Source organism: Scyliorhinus torazame, chromosome 12 (genome assembly GCF_047496885.1).
Source record: "Scyliorhinus torazame isolate Kashiwa2021f chromosome 12, sScyTor2.1, whole genome shotgun sequence".
Classification (NCBI taxonomy): Eukaryota; Metazoa; Chordata; class Chondrichthyes; order Carcharhiniformes; family Scyliorhinidae; genus Scyliorhinus; species Scyliorhinus torazame.
This window is the reverse complement of record NC_092718.1, coordinates 196466917-196490478: the sequence shown is the minus strand read 5'-3', so window position 1 is coordinate 196490478 and position 23562 is coordinate 196466917. Positions and strand designations below refer to the sequence as shown.

The following is a 23562-nucleotide window of genomic DNA, read 5'->3' as shown; positions in this document are numbered from 1 at the left end:
TTTTCTAGCTGTATGTATAAAGCTACATGGTGTGCGTATGCCCCCCCTCCCCTCCTGGCTTGGGTCACTGTCTGTGCGGAGCCTGCACATTCTCCCCCTGTCTGTGTGGGTTTCCTCCGGGTGCTCCGGTTTCCTCCCACAAGTCCCGAAAGACGTGCTTGTTAGGTAAATTGGACATTCTGAATTCTCCCTCTGTGTACCCGAACAGGCAGCGGAGTGTGGCGACTAGGGGCTTTTCACAGTAACTTCATTGCAGTGTTAATGTAAGCCTACTAAAGATTATTATTATACATCACATCAGCATCGCCTTTGGGAATCTTTGATCGCATAATTTATCTTACTTAGAATTTTCCTTGCCCTCCACTGTCTCTGCTGAACCTCCCGCTCCTTCGACTACTGCCTCCACTGCACTTTTCCTCGCCAACTATTTTCGCCTTTGCTCTGCCCCTCCGGCTGTTCAGCCACTCTAGCCCCTGCCTCCCACTTTGGTGCTTGCGGCCCGGCAACAGAAAAAACAAAAATGTCAGAGCCAATCAGAGCCAGCAGTTCCACATGAACTGGTTGCTGATAGGCTAGCTCCCAAAGCTCAGAGACGCTGGCTTCTGATTGGACAATTTGCTTTTTTGGTTTTCTTTCAATTTGCGGCTGTTGCCCACCCCCCTATTCTTATTTTTTGAACCTTTGATACAATGTTTTTCTTTACCTGACTATTGCGCTCATTTCATTTTGAGCGCTTATATTTTTCAATTATTAAATAAATATTGGCTTTGTGCCAAACTTTGTCACGTGGCACTCCGAGCACCCATGGAACTACTGGAGGCCTCTCGCAAAATCCAGTTTGGGAATCCCTGGTATAGACCAACAAAGTTTGTATAAAGTCAGCCCATACTGATCTAAGTGGGACCATTATAATCGCCTAGTCAGTCTGGATTCAAATTTTCTTAACATCCTCACTCTTCCAATGACACCTGTTGTGTATGTTTTAGCTTTGATGACCCCTTCCCATTACTGCCTAGCTGACCCACTCAACCCCAAAGCTCATACTTGAATAATGACCACAGGAGGCACAGGAGGGAGAGACTTCAGAAGGGGGCGAGGCATTAAAATCTGACCTTCAAGGCATTCAAGTTCAACTCATATTATTCTCACAAGGAATATGGGGATAGCGCAGGAAAGCAGTGTTGAGGTAGATGATCCATCATGATCTAATTTTTATTTTTTTTAATTTAGAGTACCCAATTATTTTTTATTTTACAATTAAGGGGCAATTTAGTGTGGCCAATCCACCTGACCTGCACATCTTTGGGTTGTGGGAGTGAAACCCATGCAGACACGGGGAGGATGTGCAAACTCCACACGGACAGTGACCCAGGGCCGGGATTCGAACCTGGGTCCTCAGTGCCATAGGCAGCGATGCTAACCACTGTGCCACGTGCCACCCCCATCATGATCTAATTGAATGGTGGAACAGGCTCAATGGGCCAAATAGCTTCCTCCTATGTTCCTAAGTTGCACTAATGGGCATCTTGGGATGCTTTACTAGTTTGAAGACACTATAGGCAGAACTTTCAAAAAAAGTGCCAAAGATTCAGACTAAGAACAGTCAGGCTTTTTCTCCAGGTCTTCTGCCACTTTATCGGGCAGCATGGTGGCACAATGGTACCACCCTAGGTAGCCTCAGAGCACCAGCGACCTGGGTTCAAATCCGGCCTTGGATCACTGTGAGGAATTTGTACATTCTCTTTGTGTCTGCGTGGGTTTCCTCCGGGTGCTCCAGTTTCCTTCCAGGTCCAAATATGTGCAGGTTAGATGGATTGGCCTTGCTAAATTGCCCCTTAGTGTCCAAAGATGTGCCGGTTAGATGGGGTTACTGTGATAGGGTGGGGGAGCGGACATGGGTGGGTTGTTCTTTCAGACATTCGGTGCAGATTTGATGGGCCGAATGGCCTCCTTCTGCACTGTAGGAATTCTAAAAGCAAAATTGGGGGAGGCATATTGTGCACCGTCACTCAGGCTGAGCTTCATAGAACCAGCAAGTCCGGTTCTACAGGGATCAGCTTGCCCTGCTTTAAAAAGGGTGCCCCAATCTCAAAGTGAAAGTAAAGGTTCCGCCATCACCATTGCTGGCATCTGAGGTTCAGTGACGCCAGCCCACTCCTCACCACCGCCATCACTGGCATTGGGGCTTCAATGACCCCGCCCCACTCCTCACCTCCACCATCACCGGTGTTGGCGCTTCAGTGACCCCACCCCACTCCTCACCACCACCATCATTGGCGTTGGCGCTTCGGTGCTTACCCACTCAACCACCATCACCGTCATTGGAGTTTATATCGCCGGTATCCCCACATAGTGTGAATTACCCTTCCCTCCCTCAATGGGGTTCCCTGGAGGCTAGGCCCCTGACCCTGCCACCTGGGTAGTGCCAACATGGCTGTGCCAAGGTTGACACTGCCAGTATCGCACTGCCAGGCATGTCGGTTACCACCCGGGGTCTATGCTCACCTCTGAGCCCCGGCGTGGTCATCATGACTGGTTTCAGTTTTAGGAAACCAGTACGATTCCCGCCGGCGTGACAACATGCCGACGGGGCGGAACACCTGACACCCCCAGAAGCAACCGCATTTAGCCGTTTAAGCTTATTTAAATTTAGGATAATCAGGTAACCAGTGGTTACATCAGTAGGGAGGACCCCGGAACACCGGGTTCTGAGTTCTCGCCAGGGCAATTTGTTTTTGGCCTCTTGAGGGAGTTAGCGGCCATGACGGGATTTCTGTCCACGTCGAAAGGGCCTGGAAAATGCCCCCTCCCCCTTTCCCCCCCCATATAAATGGCAGTTTCTACCATTCCAGCCAATCACCTGCTCGTGGAGAATTTCTATCGTGATCCAGAGGCTTGGTATTTCTCCACAGAATGTGAGAAACGTAGAAACAGGAATGGGCCCCTCATGCATCGAGCCGCCTCGCTCATTCGATTAGACCATGGCCATCATTTACCTTAATGTCACTTCCCTGCACTATCTCCATATCCTTTGATGTCATTAGACTGCAGAATTATATTGATTTCTGTTTTGAACATGCTCAATGATTGACCTTCCACAGACCTCTGGGGTAGAGAATTCCAAAGATTCACCACCCCTGAGTGAAGGAATTCCTCCGGCGGCACGGTGGCACAGTGGTTAGCACTGCTGCCTCACAGCGCCAGGGACCCGGGTTCGATTCTGACCTTGGGTGACTGTGTAGATCTCCAAATTTCTTTCTCTGTCAGTCTGGCCTCAATAAAAGTTGAGACGGATTCGCACGCAAACAGAAGTTATTTATTTAGCTTGCAAGCTTGAATCATCTTACAGAAATGTAAGAGACATCCAGCTTCTTACATCCCAGAAAACGACTGAACTAAAAGACAAAGGGATCTCTGCAAAATCAATTCAAATGGTATCAAGTTTCACATACTCGACGGACATAGGTCAGCCTATGTCCCTCCTGACCTGTTCGATCTATTCTGATTGGCTCACTTCCAATCCCTTTCTCTGGCCCCTATCAATGCAGCATCACTCTCATAGACCCCCCTCTTCCTGCTTTTTCCATGCGGTCTCAAATTCCTTTGTCCCTAACTGCAAGAATCAAAGTGGCTTATTTCTACATTACATTAACTAGTAACTCTAAAGTAACTATTTTATATCACATTCGTCATTCCCTCCTTTTATCATTCCATGATAACCGAACTATCCAATCTATAGCTACGGGTCCTCATCTAAAAAGATCCATCGCTGCATTTCCAATTCCTGTCTTAGCCCCCCTTCATCTGCCTCACCCTCATGGATTTTAACAGTTAAATTTTTTTTCTCGGTGATTGGGGCGGTGATCTGATCTAGTGCACCCCGCATTCTACCCATCACACATTTAAGGATGGCCAGGCCCACAAAGATGCAGCCGATAGCTACCACTAGATACATGGCCATATTTATCAACCAGTCCTTCCATCCTCCAGATCCCCAGTTACCCCAAGAGTCAGGATCCTGCATCCCGTCCAAGTGATCCCGTATGCGATCCATAAATTTAGTAATGTTAGCGGTCAAGTCCTGAACACCCATGATACACTTGCCCTGTACTATGGCGCATACCCCACCCTCACGGGCCAGAAGATAGTCAAGAGCATACCGGTTCTGCATTGCAAACAACCGTAGCTGAGACAACTCCTTAGTTATTGCCCCGAGGGCTCCCAAGGTTTCATTTCCCAAGATGGTAAGGCCGCAAATAAAATAATTCCGATCACTAACAGCCAAGGAACCCCCCACACCTCCCAGTGTCAATACGCTCAGAATGCCCCACCCGGCTGAGTGGCCCCGGTTGGGTGCAAGAACCTGAGGTTTTTTCCAGTTCTCGCAAAACTCAGCAGAGACTGCCCGGCGTGCTAACTGATTATGCAGGTTCCACGCCGAAGGGCAGGGGACTGTGGTAGGGACTAGAGTCCCTATAGCAATTCGGCGGGGAAATGGGGTGACAAAACGTTGGTCGCCGTACCATTAAATAAAAAGTAGTATCCTTGTTCCGTGTGGAGACTAGCATCACAATCAGCATATCGGTTGCGTAAGGACCTCCCAGTAGCCCAGTTTATCCAATTTTGAAATGCCCATTCGGGCCGCCCAGCAATGCAGAAAGCCCTATTCCCAACAGTGATATGCGAGACATTCGCCCAGCCACAAAGGAGCTGGAGGCCAGCGTTCAATGGAACGCAAGTGGTGTTATAACAAACGCATTGGCCAGACGCCTGGGTGATATGGCACCTCCTGTCCGTACAGGTGGGAAACAGACATGTTATATTTGTGTCCACCTCTACCAGCAAACAGCCATATCCTTCACTGCTGAAGCAATTCTCGTACGACCGGGAATCCCTATTGGGAGTGAAGTGGCTAGGTATGTACGCCCTCCACCGTCGCAGCCTATCGTACTGTGAATGGGAATTATCCCGAGGGAGGGGAAGGCAAATAGCCGGTGGTGCTGAATCTGGATCGTAAGGAAGAGTGACGTGCTCGGGCAATGGCTCGGAACGCTGACAATGAACCACCGTTTGGGGAGTGCCCCAAAGCGGTGAAACAGAAAATAACCTAGACACCGCTGCGGGGTTTGGGTAGCAGACAACCCGTCCCTGGCCATACAGACGGTGGTAAATCTGGTAGAAGAGATTCATACTACCCGGGTTTTCCTCAGTTTGGCCTTTAATTAACTTAAGTGCAACTCCCGGTAACCTACGTTCTAGCTGTACTTCCCTTCTCACACGCCCCGTCCTCTCTCTAGTCCCTTTCTCTTTCTCATGGTCTCTTCCTACACTCTTCTGACAGCCTGATGTTACCTTTATTGTACCACTTTTAACACATCCAAAATCAAATTTACATGTATTCCAAAAACAAGGCAATGTCCATATAATGTTCCCTTCCCATCGCCGGGACCGGTGCAGCTGCTTCATGACTCCCGCATTCTCCTTAACTTTGATGACCTTCCATGAGTCGATACCATGTCCTCGTATATGGGGGCAGTGAAGGACATCACCTTTGCATAGGTGATGTATCCTTGTAGATTGGTTGGGGCTACACAGATACATAATATTCCCCTTTTCCATGTCCATCGCCAATAACACGCCAAGCGAAGTGAGGCCAAATATCAGACAGACGATGCGTAGCCACTCCATCATGCTCCACACCTGTAAAATAGCACTGGAGAAGGGAGGCAGGTTAGTATCCGACCTTTTACAGTAGTGGAGATGGACTCAATTTACAGTGATGTAGGTGGACCCAAGCACTTCGCCCCTCCACTTTAACTGCTGTGGGGGTGGAAAGGAGAACTTGGAAGGGCCCGTCCCATCGCGGCTCCGACCCCTTCCTAGTCCAATTTTTGACCATGACATAACTACCGGGCTGGACTGAAAGTGAGCTAGGTACTGGGGCAATGGCTGGTGAGCCGCACGGACTGGGCCATGGAGTTCCTTGAGCACTTGCGTAAGGGCTAGAACATAGGTGGTCATTTCTTCAGTCATCTGATGAAACTGAACCCGTCTGGGAACCTGCAGGCTCCAAGGAGTTCTAAGAGGCCTGCCATAAAGAATCTCGGCGGGAGAGAGCCGGGCTGGTCCCGCAGGTGTAACCCGCAGCTGGAAGAGGGCAACGGGGAGCAACTTAAGCCATGTCAGTCCCGTGTCTGCTCTTAATTTAGCCAATTTAGTTTTGAGGGTCTGATTGTGTCTCTCAACCACCCCGGCTGCCTGCGGTCTGTAAGCACAGTGTAACTGCTGGCGTATGCCCAACTGGGAGCAAAACTCCTTGTTAATTTGTCCAATAAAATGAGGCCCATTATCAGAACTTAACTGAGCTGGTATACCGTACCGGGGAATGATTTCCCTCATCAAGACTTTAACCACAGTAGCAGCTTTACTATAGATAGTCGGATACGCCTCGACCCATCTGCTGAACACATCCACAATGACCAAAACATATTTGTAACATTGACACCTTTCCAACTCAATGTAATCCATTTGGAGCGTCTCAAAGGGACCACTGGGCAACGGGGTTTGCCCCTTCCCACAAGGGATACCTTTTCCGGTGTTATATTGCTGACAAATCAAACACCGATTACTGATACTTTGGGCCAACCCCTGCATTTTAGGGTGCCACCAAGTGTCCAGCAACAAATCACTAGTCCCTCGAGCCCCACAATGAGTTGCAAAGTGTACACATTCGATGACCCATAAAGCCAGTACATCAGACATACAAGTCTGATGTGCAGGCGTGGTCCATAAAGAGGAAACAGAATCATATGTACAACCTAACCGTTTCCACATTTGTTTATCACTCTCAGGAGCGTCCTCCTGTAACCTTATGACGTCTTGGATGGTTGGCATTGGCTTGACAGAAGCAGACACATTCATAGTAGATCGTTTAGTCTGACTTAACATTTTAGGCACCATCACTTGCTGAATTTGTGCGGCTGTGCGCGCTGCACAATCTGCTCGTTCATTACCAACGTCAACTGGGGTTGTACCATTCGTGTGGGCAGCGCATTTAATAACGGAAATCTGCGCTGGCAGAAGGAGGGCCTGCAGTAGGTCATTAACTAAACCCCGGTGGGATATTTGACCACACATAATCATGTCAGGTTGTTCTGACGAAATGTCACTCAAATCGCCCCTTATTGTGGTAGTTTCCTGAATCAAGGCTAAACAGTCGTGGCCAGGTGCGTCTTCATGGACAGGGGGACCACTAAGAAAACAAGCTGGATTGATAGTGGTACAGTATTTAAATGTCAGACGTGGATTGTTCAAAAGGTATATCTCATACCTATTCTGACGAGCTGCGGTAAGATGCTGACCATTCGCCCCATATCCCTGGCATGGTACCGGTCATGGACCTGACGTGTAATATGAGGGCTTACCGAAGCTGACTGTGGCCATAAATGTGGTGATATTGTAACAAAATCGGCTGTACCTTCTTTTCCCGTGACTGTGGCTGTAACCTTGACTGGCCATTCGGTCTCAAGTAATGGCCGGTATTTGTCCTCCAACTCCCTGTTTCGTCCAGTTCTGTCATAGGCCAGGGTAACGTGATGCAGTGACTGTTCAATGTCTAACGTCCACCACTGGGGGGTGATAGAAATATAGCACTGTTGTCTCATCCTCCTCTTCGCTGATCCACCCACCCAAAGTCACTATATTGGAGCTCCTGCTGGTAAACTACCATTTCTGCCGCTTGTTGGGATCGCAGATCATCCTTTTTCATTACATACTCAGTCTTAACCTTTGTAACTGAGCCTCCTTCTTGGCCTACACCCTCCTTCCAGTAAAATCTGACTGCCCTTGCCATCTGGGAAGGGTCGTTCTCTGTCCAATTCATGTTATTACATTTCACAGCAGTAACCACAGAAGGTGGTAGGCAATGCATTAACATAGCACAGTATTGAGGGGAATTCTGACCATTTTGATACAGCAAATCGCCTGACTGCCCCCGGTAGATTTCATTAAAACGCCCCAGAAATTCCTATGGCTCGTCAATCTTCCTAGGTTTTAGGTCTAAGATAACAGAAAGATTTATGGGCCTTTGAAATGTGCTATTCAACGCATTCAAGATCTGTGTCCTTCTTTTCTCTATTTGCTCTCTTTTTTTTTAAACTTAAAAATGTTTGAAAATTCAAATTGAATTACTGCAACTTGCAAGCTTAGCTCTGATCTCAACTCAGAACTAAATTTACAATTTGCTTAACACAAACTTGTATAACATTTACAACTTAATTATTTCTTTATCTTAACAATTTTTCTTTTAACAAGTTTTTTTTCTGTTACATACACATAAGTATTAGCAAAATCAACTATCATAAGTATTAGCAAAATCAATTATCATCTCCAGATTGACACTTTTTAAAATGGTGTCCATGATCTTCTTTAAGTTTCTATTAATCTCCAGATAAAATGAGATAAACCTTATTTCAAGTAAGTAAAATTTAAGATTCTGGCAATTTCAATCAATTGCTTTCGAAAATAATAACTTTTATCAAAGAGGTGGAGAAACCCACTGGTTTCCTTTAATTAATTCAAAACGTAACTTTGCTGGTGTTCACTGACTCAAAGGAAAGGTATCCGATTACACTATGGCTGCTGCTGTTATCTCAAAGCCTGAGTGAGAAGCACTGTCTGTTTTCAACTCCGCCTGCTGCTGTTAACCCTTTGAGAGACTTCTGCTTCAACCAATATGCAGCATTCCTCACAATCTCAACTAGACCTCGGAACTTTACAGTCCAAGGAGACAATTTTAGCTTAATCAACTATATATTTAAAACACTCACACATAGAGTTGAACCATCTTCAGATTTAAAAACAGTTATACTGGACTGAACCTTCATTAATTAAGTCACATCAGCCTCTGAACCCTGATAATAGACTGAACCTTCATTATTTAAGTCCCATCAGCCTCTGAACCCTGATAATAGACTGAACCTTCATTATTTAAGTCCCATCAGCCTCTGAACCCTGATAATAGACTGAACCTTCATTATTTAAGTCCCATCAGCCTCTGAACCCTGACAATAGACTGAACCTTCATTATTAAAGTCCCATCAGCCCAAAACCCTAACCCAAGCCGAAACAACAATATGAAATCCCATCAATTAAAGTGCTAATCCCCAGACTGACCTGTGATTTCGTCGAGGCGGTCTTTCTGTGCCAACCGCGAGTGACCAGACTAATCAGACGATAAGAAGAGGGGAACAATCAATGCGCGGTCGTTTTCCAGTTCTACATTGAGGGCCCTTTGTTCCCCATCTTCCTGTTCATAATCAGTCTAATTCTGATTTCGCAGTTGGATCAGGATCGCCCAGAGAAATCCCGGTTTTCGGCACCAAATGTAGATCTCCAAATTTCTTTCTCTGTCAGTCTGGCCTCAATAAAAGTTGAGACGGATTCGCACGTAAACAGAAGTTATTTATTTAGCTTGCAAGCTTGAATCATCTTACAGAAATGTAAGAGACATCCAGCTTCTTACATCCCAGAAAACGACTGAACTAAAAGACAAAGGGATCTCTGCAAAATCAATTCAAATGGTATCAAGTTTCACATACTCGACGGACATAGGTCAGCCTATGTCCCTCCTGACCTGTTCGATCTATTCTGATTGGCTCACTTCCAATCCCTTTCTCTGGCCCCTATCAATGCAGCATCACTCTCATAGACCCCCCTCTTCCTGCTTTTTCCATGCGGTCTCAAATTCCTTTGTCCCTAACTGCAAGAATCAAAGTGGCTTATTTCTACATTACATTAACTAGTAACTCTAAAGTAACTATTTTATATCACATTCGTCAACTGTGTGGAGTTTGCCCGTCCTCCCCGTGTCTATATGGGTTTTCTCCGGTGCTCCGGTTTCCTCCCACAGTCCAAAGATGCGCAGGTTAGGTGGATTTGCCCCTTAGTGTCCAGAGATGTGCAAGTCAGGTTAGGAGTTACAGGTATAGGATGGAGTGGATCGGGGCAGACCCGGTGAGACAATTGGCCTCCCTGTGCACTGTAGGGATTTTATGAACTCTTTGAGCAGGAATCACTGCCAACAGGAAGCAAAACCGAACGCAATAATCGAGGTGCAGTCTCAACACCGCTCTATACAATTATAACGAGACATCTTTACTTCTGTACTCAAATACCCTTTCAATGAAAACCAATTTACCATTTATCTTCCTTGTGGTTTGTTGCACCTGCACGCTAGCTTTTAGTGACTCATGAACAAGGACTCCCAGGTCCCTTTGGACATCAATATTCCCCAATCTTTTACCATTTAAGAAATATTCTGGGCTGGATTCTCCGTTTCTGAGGATTGATCTGTGGCGTTTTACGTTGAAAAAATTGGCAGCGCCCCGACCTACCAGATAGTTCCCACCCGGCCATCACCCTGGCCACCCCCCATCAGTCCCCCCAGTCCATGCAGAAGCGCCCCCCCCCCCCCCCCCGCAGCCAGCAGCACGGCTCCCGCCCAACATTGGCGCCGCTGGGCACAGCCTGCAGCCGCCACGCCGGGTTCCCGACCGCTGATACCACACGTCAATCACGCGGTCGGGAATTCGGAGCATCGGGGCGGAGCATCGGGGGAAGGGCCATCAGGTGATGTGCTGAGGCCATCCCAACGGCGTGCGGCGTCGCCGTAATGATGCCGTTTCAGAGGGGGCGGAGTATATAAAACCTGCGTCAAACAGGCTCCGCCCCCGATTTCGGCGTCAAAAGGGATTCTCCACCTGATCGTCGATTACAAAATCGGTTTTGGGAAACCGAGATCCCGCCTATTGTCTTGGTATTTTTCCTATCAAAGTGGATGACTTCAAACACATTCACATTATATATTCATCTGCCATGTTCTTGCCCATTCACTTAGCTTGTCCAAGTCCTCTCGATGCCTCCTCACATCCTCCTCATAATTTACAATCCCAGCTAATTTTGTGTCAACAGCAAATCTGGAAATATTATAATTGGTCACCACATCCAACTTATTTATTTAGATTATGTACAGCTGTAGGCCAAGCACTGATCCTTGTGGTACCCCCACTAGTAACAGCCTGCCATCCTGAGAATGACCCATTTATTCCTCCTCTGCTTTCTGTTTGCTAACCAATTCTTAATCCATACGAGTATATTACACTCCTCAATCCCATGTGCCATAAGTTTGTTTACTGATCTCCTCTATGGGACCTTATCAAAAGCCTACTGAGCATCCAAATACACCACATTCACTGGTTCTCCTTTAGCTACTCTACAAGTAATATCCTCAAAAACTCTAATAGGTTTTCATACATCATTTACCTTTCATAAATCGATGTTGACTCTGCCCAAACATATCATTATTTTCTAAGTGTCCACATATTACATCCTTTACAATTGGTTCGAACATTTTACCTAACATGGACGTCAAACTATCAGGTCTGTAGTTCTCCATTCACAGAATACTAGAATCCCTACAGTGCAGAAGCAGGCCACTGACCCTCTGAAAGAGCCCACTCCCCACCCCATCCCTGTAACCCCATAACCCCACTTGGCCTTTGGATACTAAGGGACAATTTATCATGGCCTATCCACCTCACCTGCACATCTTTGGACTGTGGGAGGAAACCAGAGCACCCGGAGGAAACACATGCAGACATGGGGAGAATGTTCAAACTCCGTTCACACGGTGATCTAAGGTTGGAATTGAACCCGGGTCCCTAGTGCTGCGAGCTAGCAGTGCTAGCCACGGTGCAGCCCACTCCCTCTCCCATCCTTATTAAATAGTGGGTTATATTTGCTACTTTCCAGCCTACAGGAACCTTTGCAGAATCGATCCAATTTTGAAGGATAACCACCAATACATCCACTATCTCCATAATCACCTCCTTCAACACTCTGGGATGTAGGTCATCTGGTCCAGGGGATTTGGCATCCTTCAATCCAGTACTATCTCTTTACTAATATTAATTTCCTTCAGTACCTCAGTTTCACAAGAAGCTTTTTCGTATCTTTTACTATAGAGACTGACACAAAGTAATTGTTTAGTCTTCCACCATTTCCCCATTCTCCACTCGAATCTTTCCTGTCCCCATCTGTATTGGGCCTACATTTGTCCCAGATAATCTTTTCCTTTTCAAATGCCTAAAGAAGCTTTTACCTTCATGTCACTCGTGAGCTTGCATTCAAATTCTCTTTGGTTAGTTTCTTGGTCATCATTTGCTGGATTCTAAATTCCTCCCAATCCTTGGGCTTACCATGTTCGATGGCATCCTGATAAACCTCTACCTTTGATCTGAAATCTTGTTTGGAGCTCAAACCCCTCCATGTCTCCCACAGAGTGCCCACGTATACACACACAAATTCCCATCAGCAGCCACTGCATAGTAATCAAGAACTGGGCTCCTGGGTTATTCCCCTCTCCTCATGTGCGAATGCCACTGGAAAATCTTAAATGAGCCCCATTCTTAAAGACTGACGTGGTTGCAAGATAGCACCCTCTTTTTCTGGGTCTCGTGTGCATTCCCCAAAATTTGTTGTTCCTGTGGATTTAGTTTTTTGTAAACTGAATTTAATAACGTCATCTTAATTTAAATCAACTCAGTATTCATCTTGGGCAAATAATCCAAAAAATCCTCATGTTTCAGGCACACTGCAAAATTGCACAGCTAGGGTCTGGATTTGTTACCTGATTCACACAAGAGAAATATTTGACCTCTGTATATAATAGCTTGGTCACACCTTGGGCCAGATTCTCTGATTCTGAGGTGAAGTGCGGAGGATCTGTGCCGTTTTACGTTGAAAAAAATCGGCGGCGGCCCCTCACCAATGCTGCGACAGGTGATGGGCTAGCAGCCGCGCCATGTAAAACTCCCAACCTCCATGAAATGAATGGCCGGAGTACGACCAGGTCTGTGGCCACGCATGCGCACGGCAACAACCTGCAGCGGTCGCGCTGTAAAACATGGCACCGGCCGTGCGCGGACCCGACCTGCCAGATAGTGCCCCCCAGGCCCCACCCTCGCCAACTCCTGGCCATCCCCATCAGTCCCCACAGCCCTCGCGGAGGCCCCCCCTGCCAGCTTCACAGCCCCCACTTTACTGTGGCGGCGCTGGACACAGTCCGCAGCCACCACGTTGGGTTCCCTCACGGCTGAGACCAGAGGTGAACCGCACCATCGTGAACTTGGCCCATCGGGGGCAGAGCATCGGGTGAGGGCCTTCAGATGGCGCGCTGAGGCAGTCCCAACGGCGTGCGGCGCGATGACGCTGTTTCAGTGGTGGTGGAGCATACAAAACCTGCGTCAAACAGGCAGCGCCCCTGATTTCGGCATCAAAAGGGGTCCTGCGCCCGATCGCCGATTACAAAATCGGCATCGCGGAACAGAGAATCTCGCCCCTGAAGTATTGTTATGCTGATCTGACATCATCGGTGTTCTAACTCTGTCCCATTAATATTTGTTTGCTCCTCTCTTCTCAGATGGTGCACGGTGACTTAATTGATGAAATCTGCGCCTATGACCCTGTTAATGCTGCTCAGAAAGACACCTACCTTTTGGCTCGCTACTTTAGAGGTAAGATGTGCTGTGTTTATAGAGAATGAAGCATGATCAGCACACACACCATGGAATAGAATTATAGTCTTAGACTCACTTCCATAAATATTACATGGACAAATTCAGCAAGGCTCTGCTCCCAGTGGAGAGCCTCATTAAATGAGAGAACGAATACGGGACTGTACCTCCACAGCTCCAAATCTTCCTTCCCACCTTGCTCCACTCCATTGCACAAGTGCAACCTTATTGAGTTTTTACAACTGTGCTTAGTGATTTACTGCACATCAGAGCTAAATTCGCCATGAAAAGCACTCTCAATGTTTTGACAATGTAATATGACAGTATACAATGCAAGTACTTCCTTTTATAGTCTATAGCCCATTTATCTTGAAACCTCAGAGTGGTGAGCAAAGCAGCTCTGTGAGGCTGTGAGTTTGACTCACGCAATAAAGCTTACCGTCAGGGTGGAGCTGAAGAATTTTGTTTCAATTTCAAGGAAAATTATTTTGCACAATATCTGAGTACAAACTATTATTTGCCCTATTCTATTTTTTTCTGTACCAAACAGAAGGCTGTGCCTTCCTATTCATTGTTGTGGCAGCCTTGCCACATAAAATAATTGTTCAATTCATCTTCCAGTTTGAGATTAGTTTCACTATGTCAAGAGCGTTCTGCTGGATATCTCACCATTCATAATCAATAGCCTATTGCATCCTTTTCTGAATATGTTGCCAGTATTTTTCCAGTACAGAATTTTTCAGTGCAAAATAACTGAGAATCGTTCTCCTCTCAAAGTAAAATTTAGATCAATACAAAACTCTTTTCAGCTAATGACATGTCATCTCATACCCATGATGTATGGGTGAAGAATTAATGTGAGTGCTTCGTATGTTTTGCACTGCAATGGAATCTCCATTTCGGTTCGTTAATCAGAAATCTTTACATTGGCACTTAAAGACTGAGTTAAAAATCCTGCTTCAAAGAATGCCTTGAATGTACCATCTCCCTGCTTTTTGGAGCTGGGTTCAGTAGTACAGTGGGATCCGTGGTATTGTACTGAGACATTTGCGGAATTTTCCATTCTGGAGACTAAGTGCAGTAATGGCCGGGAAAGTTGACATGATTGCCGCTTGGTGGCGGGCCATGTGACTTTTGCTTTTCAGCTTTCTAATTAAGCATGAATGAGGAGACCGTTGAATCCCCTGGTAGGGCGTCGAGCAGGGATTTGTCGCACTGCCATTATCACATGGACTGAAGCTCCATATTTAAACAACACACGCACAAACATTCACTCACTGCAGGCCAGATACGTTAGAACCATTGAATCATAGAATTTACAGTTCTGCACCCTGTAACACCATCTAACCTTTTTGGACACTAAGGGGCAATTTAGCATGGCCAATCCACCGAACACGCACATCTTTGGACTGTGGGAGGAAACCGGAGCACCCGGTGGAAACCCACACGGACCCGGGGAGAAAGTGCAAACTCCACACAGACAGTCACCCGAGGCCAGAATTGAACCTGGGTCACTGGAGCTGTGAGGCAGCCGTGCTAACCACTGTACCACCATGCCGCTGCATGCCGTGTTATTTCATTCGGGTTCTTAATGTTGCCCAAAAGAACCAAATGCTCCGCTCCATGGTTCAGTAAAGTTTCCCTGGGGATTCTCCTCCAAGCCTTCCAGGAAAGGCAGAAGGTCATCTTCCCTTGGGGTGGGAGCAGGGTATCCTCCACCTGACCATGCAGGCCTAGGAGGAGATCGCCAGGGACATAACCGCTGGTGGCCCACAAAGAAGGACCTTCCTGCGATGCATGAATAGAATGAATGGGTTGGTGTGGGTGGACCGCCCGCATACGTGAAACGTCTACTCCCTCCAAACTCACACTCTCAATAGGGCATCAGGCAGTCTAAGGGTTAGACTCCAAAGGGATTTTAGATGCTACCAGCAAATGGGAATATCCTCCAGCCACTTTAAGCACTTCAGGGGTGAACGTAACTTGAGTTTCTGACTGGTATGATTGTACCACAACCCTCCCACCACTCCTCGCCATTTAACTTCATGGATCCCTTTGCACGACTTAGATACTTACTAATACTACCAATACTCTGGAATAAGGGAAATATGTTCAAACATAGTTTCTGCACTGCTAAGGAAAACTTTACAATAGAGCACATTATATCTGTAACAAGGGGATCTTAGCTTTTCATTACAAAAGCTAAGCTTTCATGACATAATTATATAAAAGTTTCCAAACTACACGGTAGCGAATACTCGGATCAGCCTTGCATTTTGCCCCTCTAAAGATCCTGAAGCAGATGCCAAGTCTCAATTAAAATTTAAGGAATCCTAAATTTGACTAATTATAATTTACTGCCTGGAAGGCAATTTCTTTGATCAGTAGCCACTCTTTTCTTTTTTTTTTATAAATATTTTATTGAAAATTTTTGGTCAACCAACACAGTACATTGTGCATCCTTTACACAATATTATAACAACACAAATAACAATGACCTATTTTATAAACAAAAAATGAATAAATAATAAATAACAAAAATGAAAACTAACCCTAATTGGCAACTGCCTTATCACAAGTAACACTCTCCAAAAATATAATTTAACAGTCCAATATATAATTATCTGTCGCAACGACCTATACATATTATACAGTATATATTAACAACCCTGAGAGACCTTCTGGTTCCCCCCCCCCCCCTCCCCCCCCCCCCTCCCCCCGGGATCCTGGGCTGCTGCTGCTGCCTTCTTTTTTCCATTCCATCTATCTTTCTGCGAGGTATTCGACGGACGGTTGCCACCGCCTGGTGAACCCTTGAGCCGACCCCCTTAGAATGAACTTCATCCGCTCTAGCTTTATAAACCCTGCCATGTCATTTATCCAGGTCTCCACTCCCGGGGGCTTGGCTTCTTTCCACATTAACAATATCCTGCGCCGGGCTACTAGGGACGCAAAGGCCAAAACATCGGCCTCTCTCGCCTCCTGCACTCCCGGCTCTTGTGCAACCCCAAATATAGCCAACCCCCAGCTTGGTTCGACCCGGACCCCCACTACTTTTGAAAGCACCTTTGTCACCCCCATCCAAAACCCCTGTAGTGCCGGGCATGACCAAAACATATGGGTATGATTCGCTGGGCTTCTCGAGCACCTCGCACACCTATCCTCCAACCCAAAAAATTTACTGAGCCATGCTCCAGTCATATGCGCCCTGTGTAATACCTTAAACTGAATCAGGCTTAGCCTGGCACACGAGGACGACGAGTTTACCCTGCTTAGGGCATCTGCCCACAGCCCCTCCTCGATCTCCTCCCCCAGCTCTTCTTCCCATTTCCCTTTTAGTTCATCTACCATAGTCTCCCCTTCGTCCCTCATTTCCCTATATATATCTGACACCTTACCATCCCCCACCCATGTCTTTGAGATCACTCTGTCCTGCACCTCTTGTGTCGGGAGCTGTGGGAATTCCCTCACCTGTTGCCTCGCAAAAGCCCTCAGTTGCATGTACCTGAATGCATTCCCTTGGGGCAACCCATATTTCTCGGTCAGCGCTCCCAGACTCGCGAACTTCCCATCCACAAACAGATCTTTCAGTTGCGTTATTCCTGCTCTTTGCCACATTCCATATCCACCATCCATTCCCCCCGGGGCAAACCTATGGTTGTTTCTTATCGGGGACCCCCCCAAGGCTCCAGTCTTTCCCCTATGCCGTCTCCACTGTCCCCAAATCTTCAGTGTAGCCACCACCACCGGGCTTGTGGTGTAGTTCCTCGGTGAGAACGGCAATGGGGCTGTCACCATAGCCTGTAGGCTAGTCCCCCTACAGGACGCCTCTCTAATCTCTTCCACGCCGCTCCCTCCTCCTCTCCCATCCACTTACTCACCATTGAAATATTAGCGGCCCAATAATACTCACTTAGGCTCGGTAGTGCCAGCCCCCCCCTATCCCTGCTACGCTGTAAGAATCCCTTCCTCACTCTCGGGGTCTTCCCGGCCCACACAAAACCCATGATGCTCTTTTCAATCCTTTTAAAAAAAGCCTTCGTGATCACCACCGGGAGGCACTGAAACACAAAGAGGAAACTCGGGAGGACCACCATCTTAACCGCCTGCACCCTCCCTGCCAGTGACAGGGATACCATATCCCATCTCTTGAAATCCTCCTCCATTTGTTCCACCAACCGCGTTAAATTTAACCTATGCAATGTGCCCCAATTCTTGGCTATCTGGATCCCCAGGTAACGAAAGTCCCTTGTTACCTTCCTCAACGGTAGGTCCTCTATTTCTCTACTCTGCTCCCCTGGATGCACCACAAACAACTCACTTTTCCCCATGTTCAATTTATACCCTGAAAAATCCCCAAACTCCCCAAGTATCCGCATTATTTCTGGCATCCCCTCCGCCGGGTCTGCCACGTATAGTAGCAAATCGTCCGCATACAAAGATACCCGGTGTTCTTCTCCTCCTCTAAGTACTCCCCTCCACTCCTTGGAACCCCTCAACGCTATCGCCAGGGGCTCAATCGCCAGTGCAAACAATAATGGGGACAGAGGGCATCCCTGCCTTGTCCCTCTATGGAGCCGAAAATATGCAGATCCCCGTCCATTCGTGACCACGCTCGCCATCGGGGCCCTATACAACAGCTGCACCCATCTAACATACCCCTCTCCAAAACCAAATCTCCTCAACACCTCCCACAAATGATCCCACTCCACTCTATCAAATGCTTTCTCGGCATCCATCGCCACTACTATCTCCGTTTCCCCCTCTGGTGGGGCCATCATCATTACCCCTAACAGCCTCCGTATATTCGTGTTCAGCTGTCTCCCCTTCACAAACCCAGTTTGGTCCTCGTGGACCACCCCCGGGACACATTCCTCTATTCTCATTGCCATTACTTTGGCCAGGATCTTGGCATCTACATTTAGGAGGGAAATAGGTCTATAGGACCCGCATTGTAGTGGGTCCTTTTCCTTCTTTAAGAGAAGCGATTTCGTTGCTTCAGACATAGTCAGGGGCAGTTGTCCCCTTTCCTTTGCCTCATTAAAGGTCCTCGTCAATACCGGGGCGAGCAAGTCCACATATTTTCTATAGAATTCGACTGGGAATCCATCCGGTCCCGGGGCCTTTCCCGCCTGCATGCTCCTAATTCCTTTCACCACTTCTTCTACCTCGATCTGTGCTCCCAGTCCCACCCTTTCCTGCTCTTCCACCTTGGGAAATTCCAGCCGATCCAAGAAGCCCATCATTCTCTCCCTCCCATCCGGGGGTTGAGCTTCATATAATTTTTTATAAAATGTCTTGAACACTCCATTCACTCTCTCCGCTCCCCGCTCCATCTCTCCTTCCTCATCCCTCACTCCCCCTATTTCCCTCGCTGCTCCCCTTTTCCTCAATTGGTGTGCCAGCAACCTGCTCGCCTTCTCCCCATATTCGTACTGTACACCCTGTGCCTTCCTCCATTGTGCCTCTGCAGTGCCCGTAGTCAGCAAGTCAAATTCTACATGTAGCCTTTGCCTTTCCCTGTACAGTCCCTCCTCCGGTGCTTCCGCATATTGTCTGTCCACCCTCAAAAGTTCTTGCAGCAACCGCTCCCGTTCCTTACTCTCCTGCTTCCCTTTATGTGCCCTTATTGATATCAGCTTCCCTCTAACCACCGCCTTCAACGCCTCCCAGACCACTCCCACCTGGACCTCCCCATTATCATTGAGTTCCAAGTACTTTTCAATGCACCCCCTCACCCCTAGACACACCCCCTCATCTGCCATTAGTCCCATGTCCATTCTCCAGGGTGGGCGCCCTCCTGTTTCCTCCCCTATCTCCAAGTCTACCCAGTGTGGAGCGTGATCCGAAATGGCTATAGCCGTATACTCCGTTCCCCTCACCTTCGGGATCAACGCCCTTCCCAGCACAAAAAAGTCTATTCGCGAGTAGACTTTATGGACATAGGAGTAAAACGAGAACTCCTTACTCCTAGGTCTGCTAAATCTCCACGGGTCTACACCTCCCATCTGCTCCATAAAATCTTTAAGTACCTTGGCTGCTGCCGGCCTCCTTCCAGTCCTGGACTTCGACCTATCCAGCCCTGGTTCCAACACCGTATTAAAATCTCCCCCCATTATCAGCTTTCCCATCTCTAGGTCCGGAATGCGTCCTAGCATCCGCCTCATAAAATTGGCATCATCCCAGTTCGGGGCATATACGTTTACCAAAACCACCGTCTCCCCCTGTAGTTTGCCACTCACCATCACGTATCTGCCCCCGCTATCCGCCACTATAGTCTTTGCCTCAAACATTACCCGCTTCCCCACCAATATAGCCACCCCCCTGTTTTTCGCATCTAGCCCCGAATGGAACACCTGCCCCACCCATCCTTTGCGTAGCCTAACCTGGTCTATCAGTTTCAGGTGCGTTTCCTGTAACATAACCACATCTGCCTTAAGTTTCTTAAGGTGTGCGAGTACCCGTGCCCTCTTTTGTAGCCACTCTTTTCAATTGAACTTGTGGTTTCTGTGTTCCGTGATTGTTGATCCATTGCCCCAAGGTATGTTTGAACAAAATATAGGAGTCTCGACAGGACAGGCATCAAAAGGACTGGCCGGGTTGATGCAGCCAATAATCCACCAACAACAGTGCTGGCTCACTCCCTGAACCTTTGGGAACCAAAGTGGTTCACAACAAGCCATCTGCTGTCAGGAAAGACTAACGGTGAAAGCTCACAATCCCTCACTGCGTTGGGAATGCTCTGATTTACAACGGCCCAGCTTCAAAAAGGTGGCACTGCCCTTTTGAAAATATCACTTATCAATCTTATGAACAATCAGCCAACCATTGAAGTCTCTGGGCTCAGGTACTGTTGGTGCTGGAAGTTGTCAAAGCATTACTGTAAGCTACAATGAATGAGTTTAGTGCTTGTTCATATTTCAATTGACACGATGAAAGCACACATAAGAAATGTGCTGCGTTTCAAATTCCAACTGTACAAGATGTGTGGAAGTGCCTATTATTTGCTGAAAGAACTTAATAAATCCATCACATTCTGCCTGAACTAATCCTCAAGATCAGTTAATTGATCCGTTTTTATAGCAGTCGTTGTGCCTAAAAGATGTGAAATATCGATACAGAAATAGAGAGGAACTGTCACCCCACACAATAAAACATAATTAACTACAGCCAAGTGACTTAACTTCTGCCTGACAATTCAGTCCTTTAACCACAATTTAATGGGTTAACCATTCAATTTCTTAACCACAACTGAAAGATTACCTCTCTCCAGATGCCCTCTCAGTGTTTCTACATTTCCATTTCCTCCCCATTTCCTTGGCCACTTTCTTACCCGTATGTCGTACTGGACCGCACCGACTTACTTTCATCTCTGAAAGTTCTTGCACAAAGGGTATCCTTACATGGTGCCCTGCAGTACATCCCCCAGTGGGTCTCACGCTCTGTGGTGGTCTGCTATGCCCTCCACAATCTGGCACAGCAGCAGGGCGCCATGCTGGAGGAGGAGGTGGAGGGAGCAAAGCAGGTGGGACTGGAGGACAGCCCCGAGGAGGAGCTGGAGGATGGAGGACAGACTGCAGTGAGTGTCCGATATGCCAGGAGGTACCAGGGAGACCCTCATCAGGGTCCAGGAGGACCAGGGAGACCTCCCCGTACCAGCCTCCCCGAACAGGTGCCGGTATGTGGCGACTAGGGGCTTTTCACAGTAACTTCATTTGAAACCTACTTGTGACAATAAGCGACTTTCATTTTTTTCATCCTCTCCATATTCTCCTATGACGAGGCTGTGTCCGTCAGCTCAATACCGCTCCCCATTCCCCCGTCACCCCTCCCTCCCCCAATTTCCCCTTCTCCCATTCCCCCCCATTTCCCCTTTCCTTTCATTTCACCCCTATGCCCCCAACCCCTCCCACCATCACACCGCCCGCTCCCCAACCACCCTGCCCCCTCTCCAAGGATCCGTGTAACATCACTCCAGAGTGATGGCCCAGTGGTGGCACTGTCAATGGGTCACTATACAAGGCGGGAGAGTGATGATCACTCGCTGTGAACAAGGCTTGGTGCTTCTCAGGGCCTGGTAAAGTCGGACTCCTGTCTTTCTGCTGACAGCACGCTCACACCCATCCGCATGACAGAGTCTGCATCGGGGGCTTTTTATCTTGGATCGCTGTGTGGGGGTGGCGGGGGGGGGGGGGGGGGGGGGGGGGGTTTATCGACAGGCATACTGTAAAGATTAACGTAATAGAGGCTTCATGTGTGTCAGGTGTGACATGTTTTAATGGTGAACATTTAAATGTGACAGATTTCCATTCCCCCTAGCTATGGATAGCGACTTCACCAATGCCCACTCGGTGCTCCTCACTCTTCTGATCCTCCGTGGTTTAGTGCTATGTCTAGGTGTGTCCCCAGGATGCACATCAGAGGTGAAGGCAGCCCGCTGCTTTCCATGTCCTGCGGCCTTTAATGCAATTGGGGGATGTCTGTAGTATTGGGGGGTGTCTTCTGGACAGCCAGGAGATAGGTGGCGGGGGGGAGGGGGGGGGAATCAGAAGAACTGGAGACTGCTGTAGTCTCCTTGGTGGCAGGCCCTGGACTGGGCTTCAGTCCTTCCTCCTCCCTGAGGGTGTTCTTCGGGCTCTGGATGGCACCATGAAATGGAGGGGCAGCTGAAGTGAGCTCCAGTAGCTTCTGAGTCATCTGGCACTGCCAGTCCTGGAGACCTTCTCCCCATTGTCTGCACCATGGTGTTGATGCCATGACTGGGCCAGGCTCTGGAATTCCTCAGCAATGTCCACCTGCAAATGACACATGTCCCTCATCGACTGTGTCATCAACAATTCACTTAAGATAGGTCACTGGGTGAATGAATCCTCAGCTCTCTGGTGCAGGCCTACCTCTCTGTCGCTCACTGCTCTCTCCTCGGGCAACCCCTGATCTCCAGGGCCCGTGCCTCATCGGAGTGATGACTTGGATCTCTGGGAATTCCCCCCCGCATCTTCACCTTTTCCCTCTTATTATGGGCTATCTTCTCCTGCAGGGAGAAGGAGAAAGTAGTGTGAGCTGAACACTTGATGGGTCAGTGGGGTGTCTATAGCAGGCTGTATGTGTGGTTACTGCACCTAGACATGGAGAGGTTGAGCCGGTGGGTGCCAGGGGGTTCTGAGGAACAAATTTGAAGATCAGATGTGGGGAGGGTGTCAGCCGGTCGATTGCGGGGAGCAGGGGGTTTCAGAATTTAACGGGTGGCAGGTGGAACTGATGCCAGGAGACAGGTGGTAACTAACCCTTGCAGCTCGATGGAGCTCATTCATCTTCTTCCGACATTGTATGGCGGTCCTACTGGTCATGCTGCCCGCACTCGCTGAAGCTAACACTGCCTCCTAGGCTGCATTTTTCACCCTTTGGGGAACAGGGTGACCCGCCTCTCATCGACGGTGTTGAGAAGGCTGGCGAGGTTGGGATCACTAGAGCGAGGAGCAGGTCTGCCATCCTCATTGACTGACTGGGAGTGAGTCGTGAGGGAGCACTTAGAGCAGTTCCCCCTTGATAATGTTGAGCTGCTGAGGTGCAAGTCGGGTGAATCAGTCGGCGAGGGAGCCTGACATGTTGAGATTCACGGGGGAACTCATTTTTGGGACGAAGTGCAGTTCAAAACAGGCCACGATCTCGTCAATGCGGCCAACACGAAGCACCTCGCCAAACTTACACTTTTACATTTTTGTGCTGAATCGCGCCTGTAGTATTCATCATTTAGCACCATAGTTTTTCACACCTTGATTGCTTGAGTGATTGATTGATTGTTTGATTGCTATTTATTGTCACCTGTACCAAAGTACAGTGAAAAGTATCTTTTGCAGCCAAGGGAACGAACATAGTACGTACATAGTAGACAAAAGAATAATCAACAGAGAACATTGACAAATGGTACATCGACAAACAGTGATTGGTTACAGTGCAGAACAAGGGCCAAACAAAGCAAATACATGAG

General features: G+C 47.9%; 1 protein-coding gene across 1 annotated transcript in view; it reads left to right on the top strand.

Annotated features, from left to right (window-relative positions):
• LOC140387119 (EF-hand calcium-binding domain-containing protein 5-like) overlaps positions 1-23562 on the top strand; it is a 254349-nt gene that overhangs the window by 214884 nt on the left and 15903 nt on the right. Inside the window, exon 19 of the mRNA XM_072470130.1 lies at positions 13481-13574. Coding sequence (XP_072326231.1) covers positions 13481-13574 — 94 coding nt within the window. The remainder of the gene's footprint in view (positions 1-13480; positions 13575-23562) is intronic.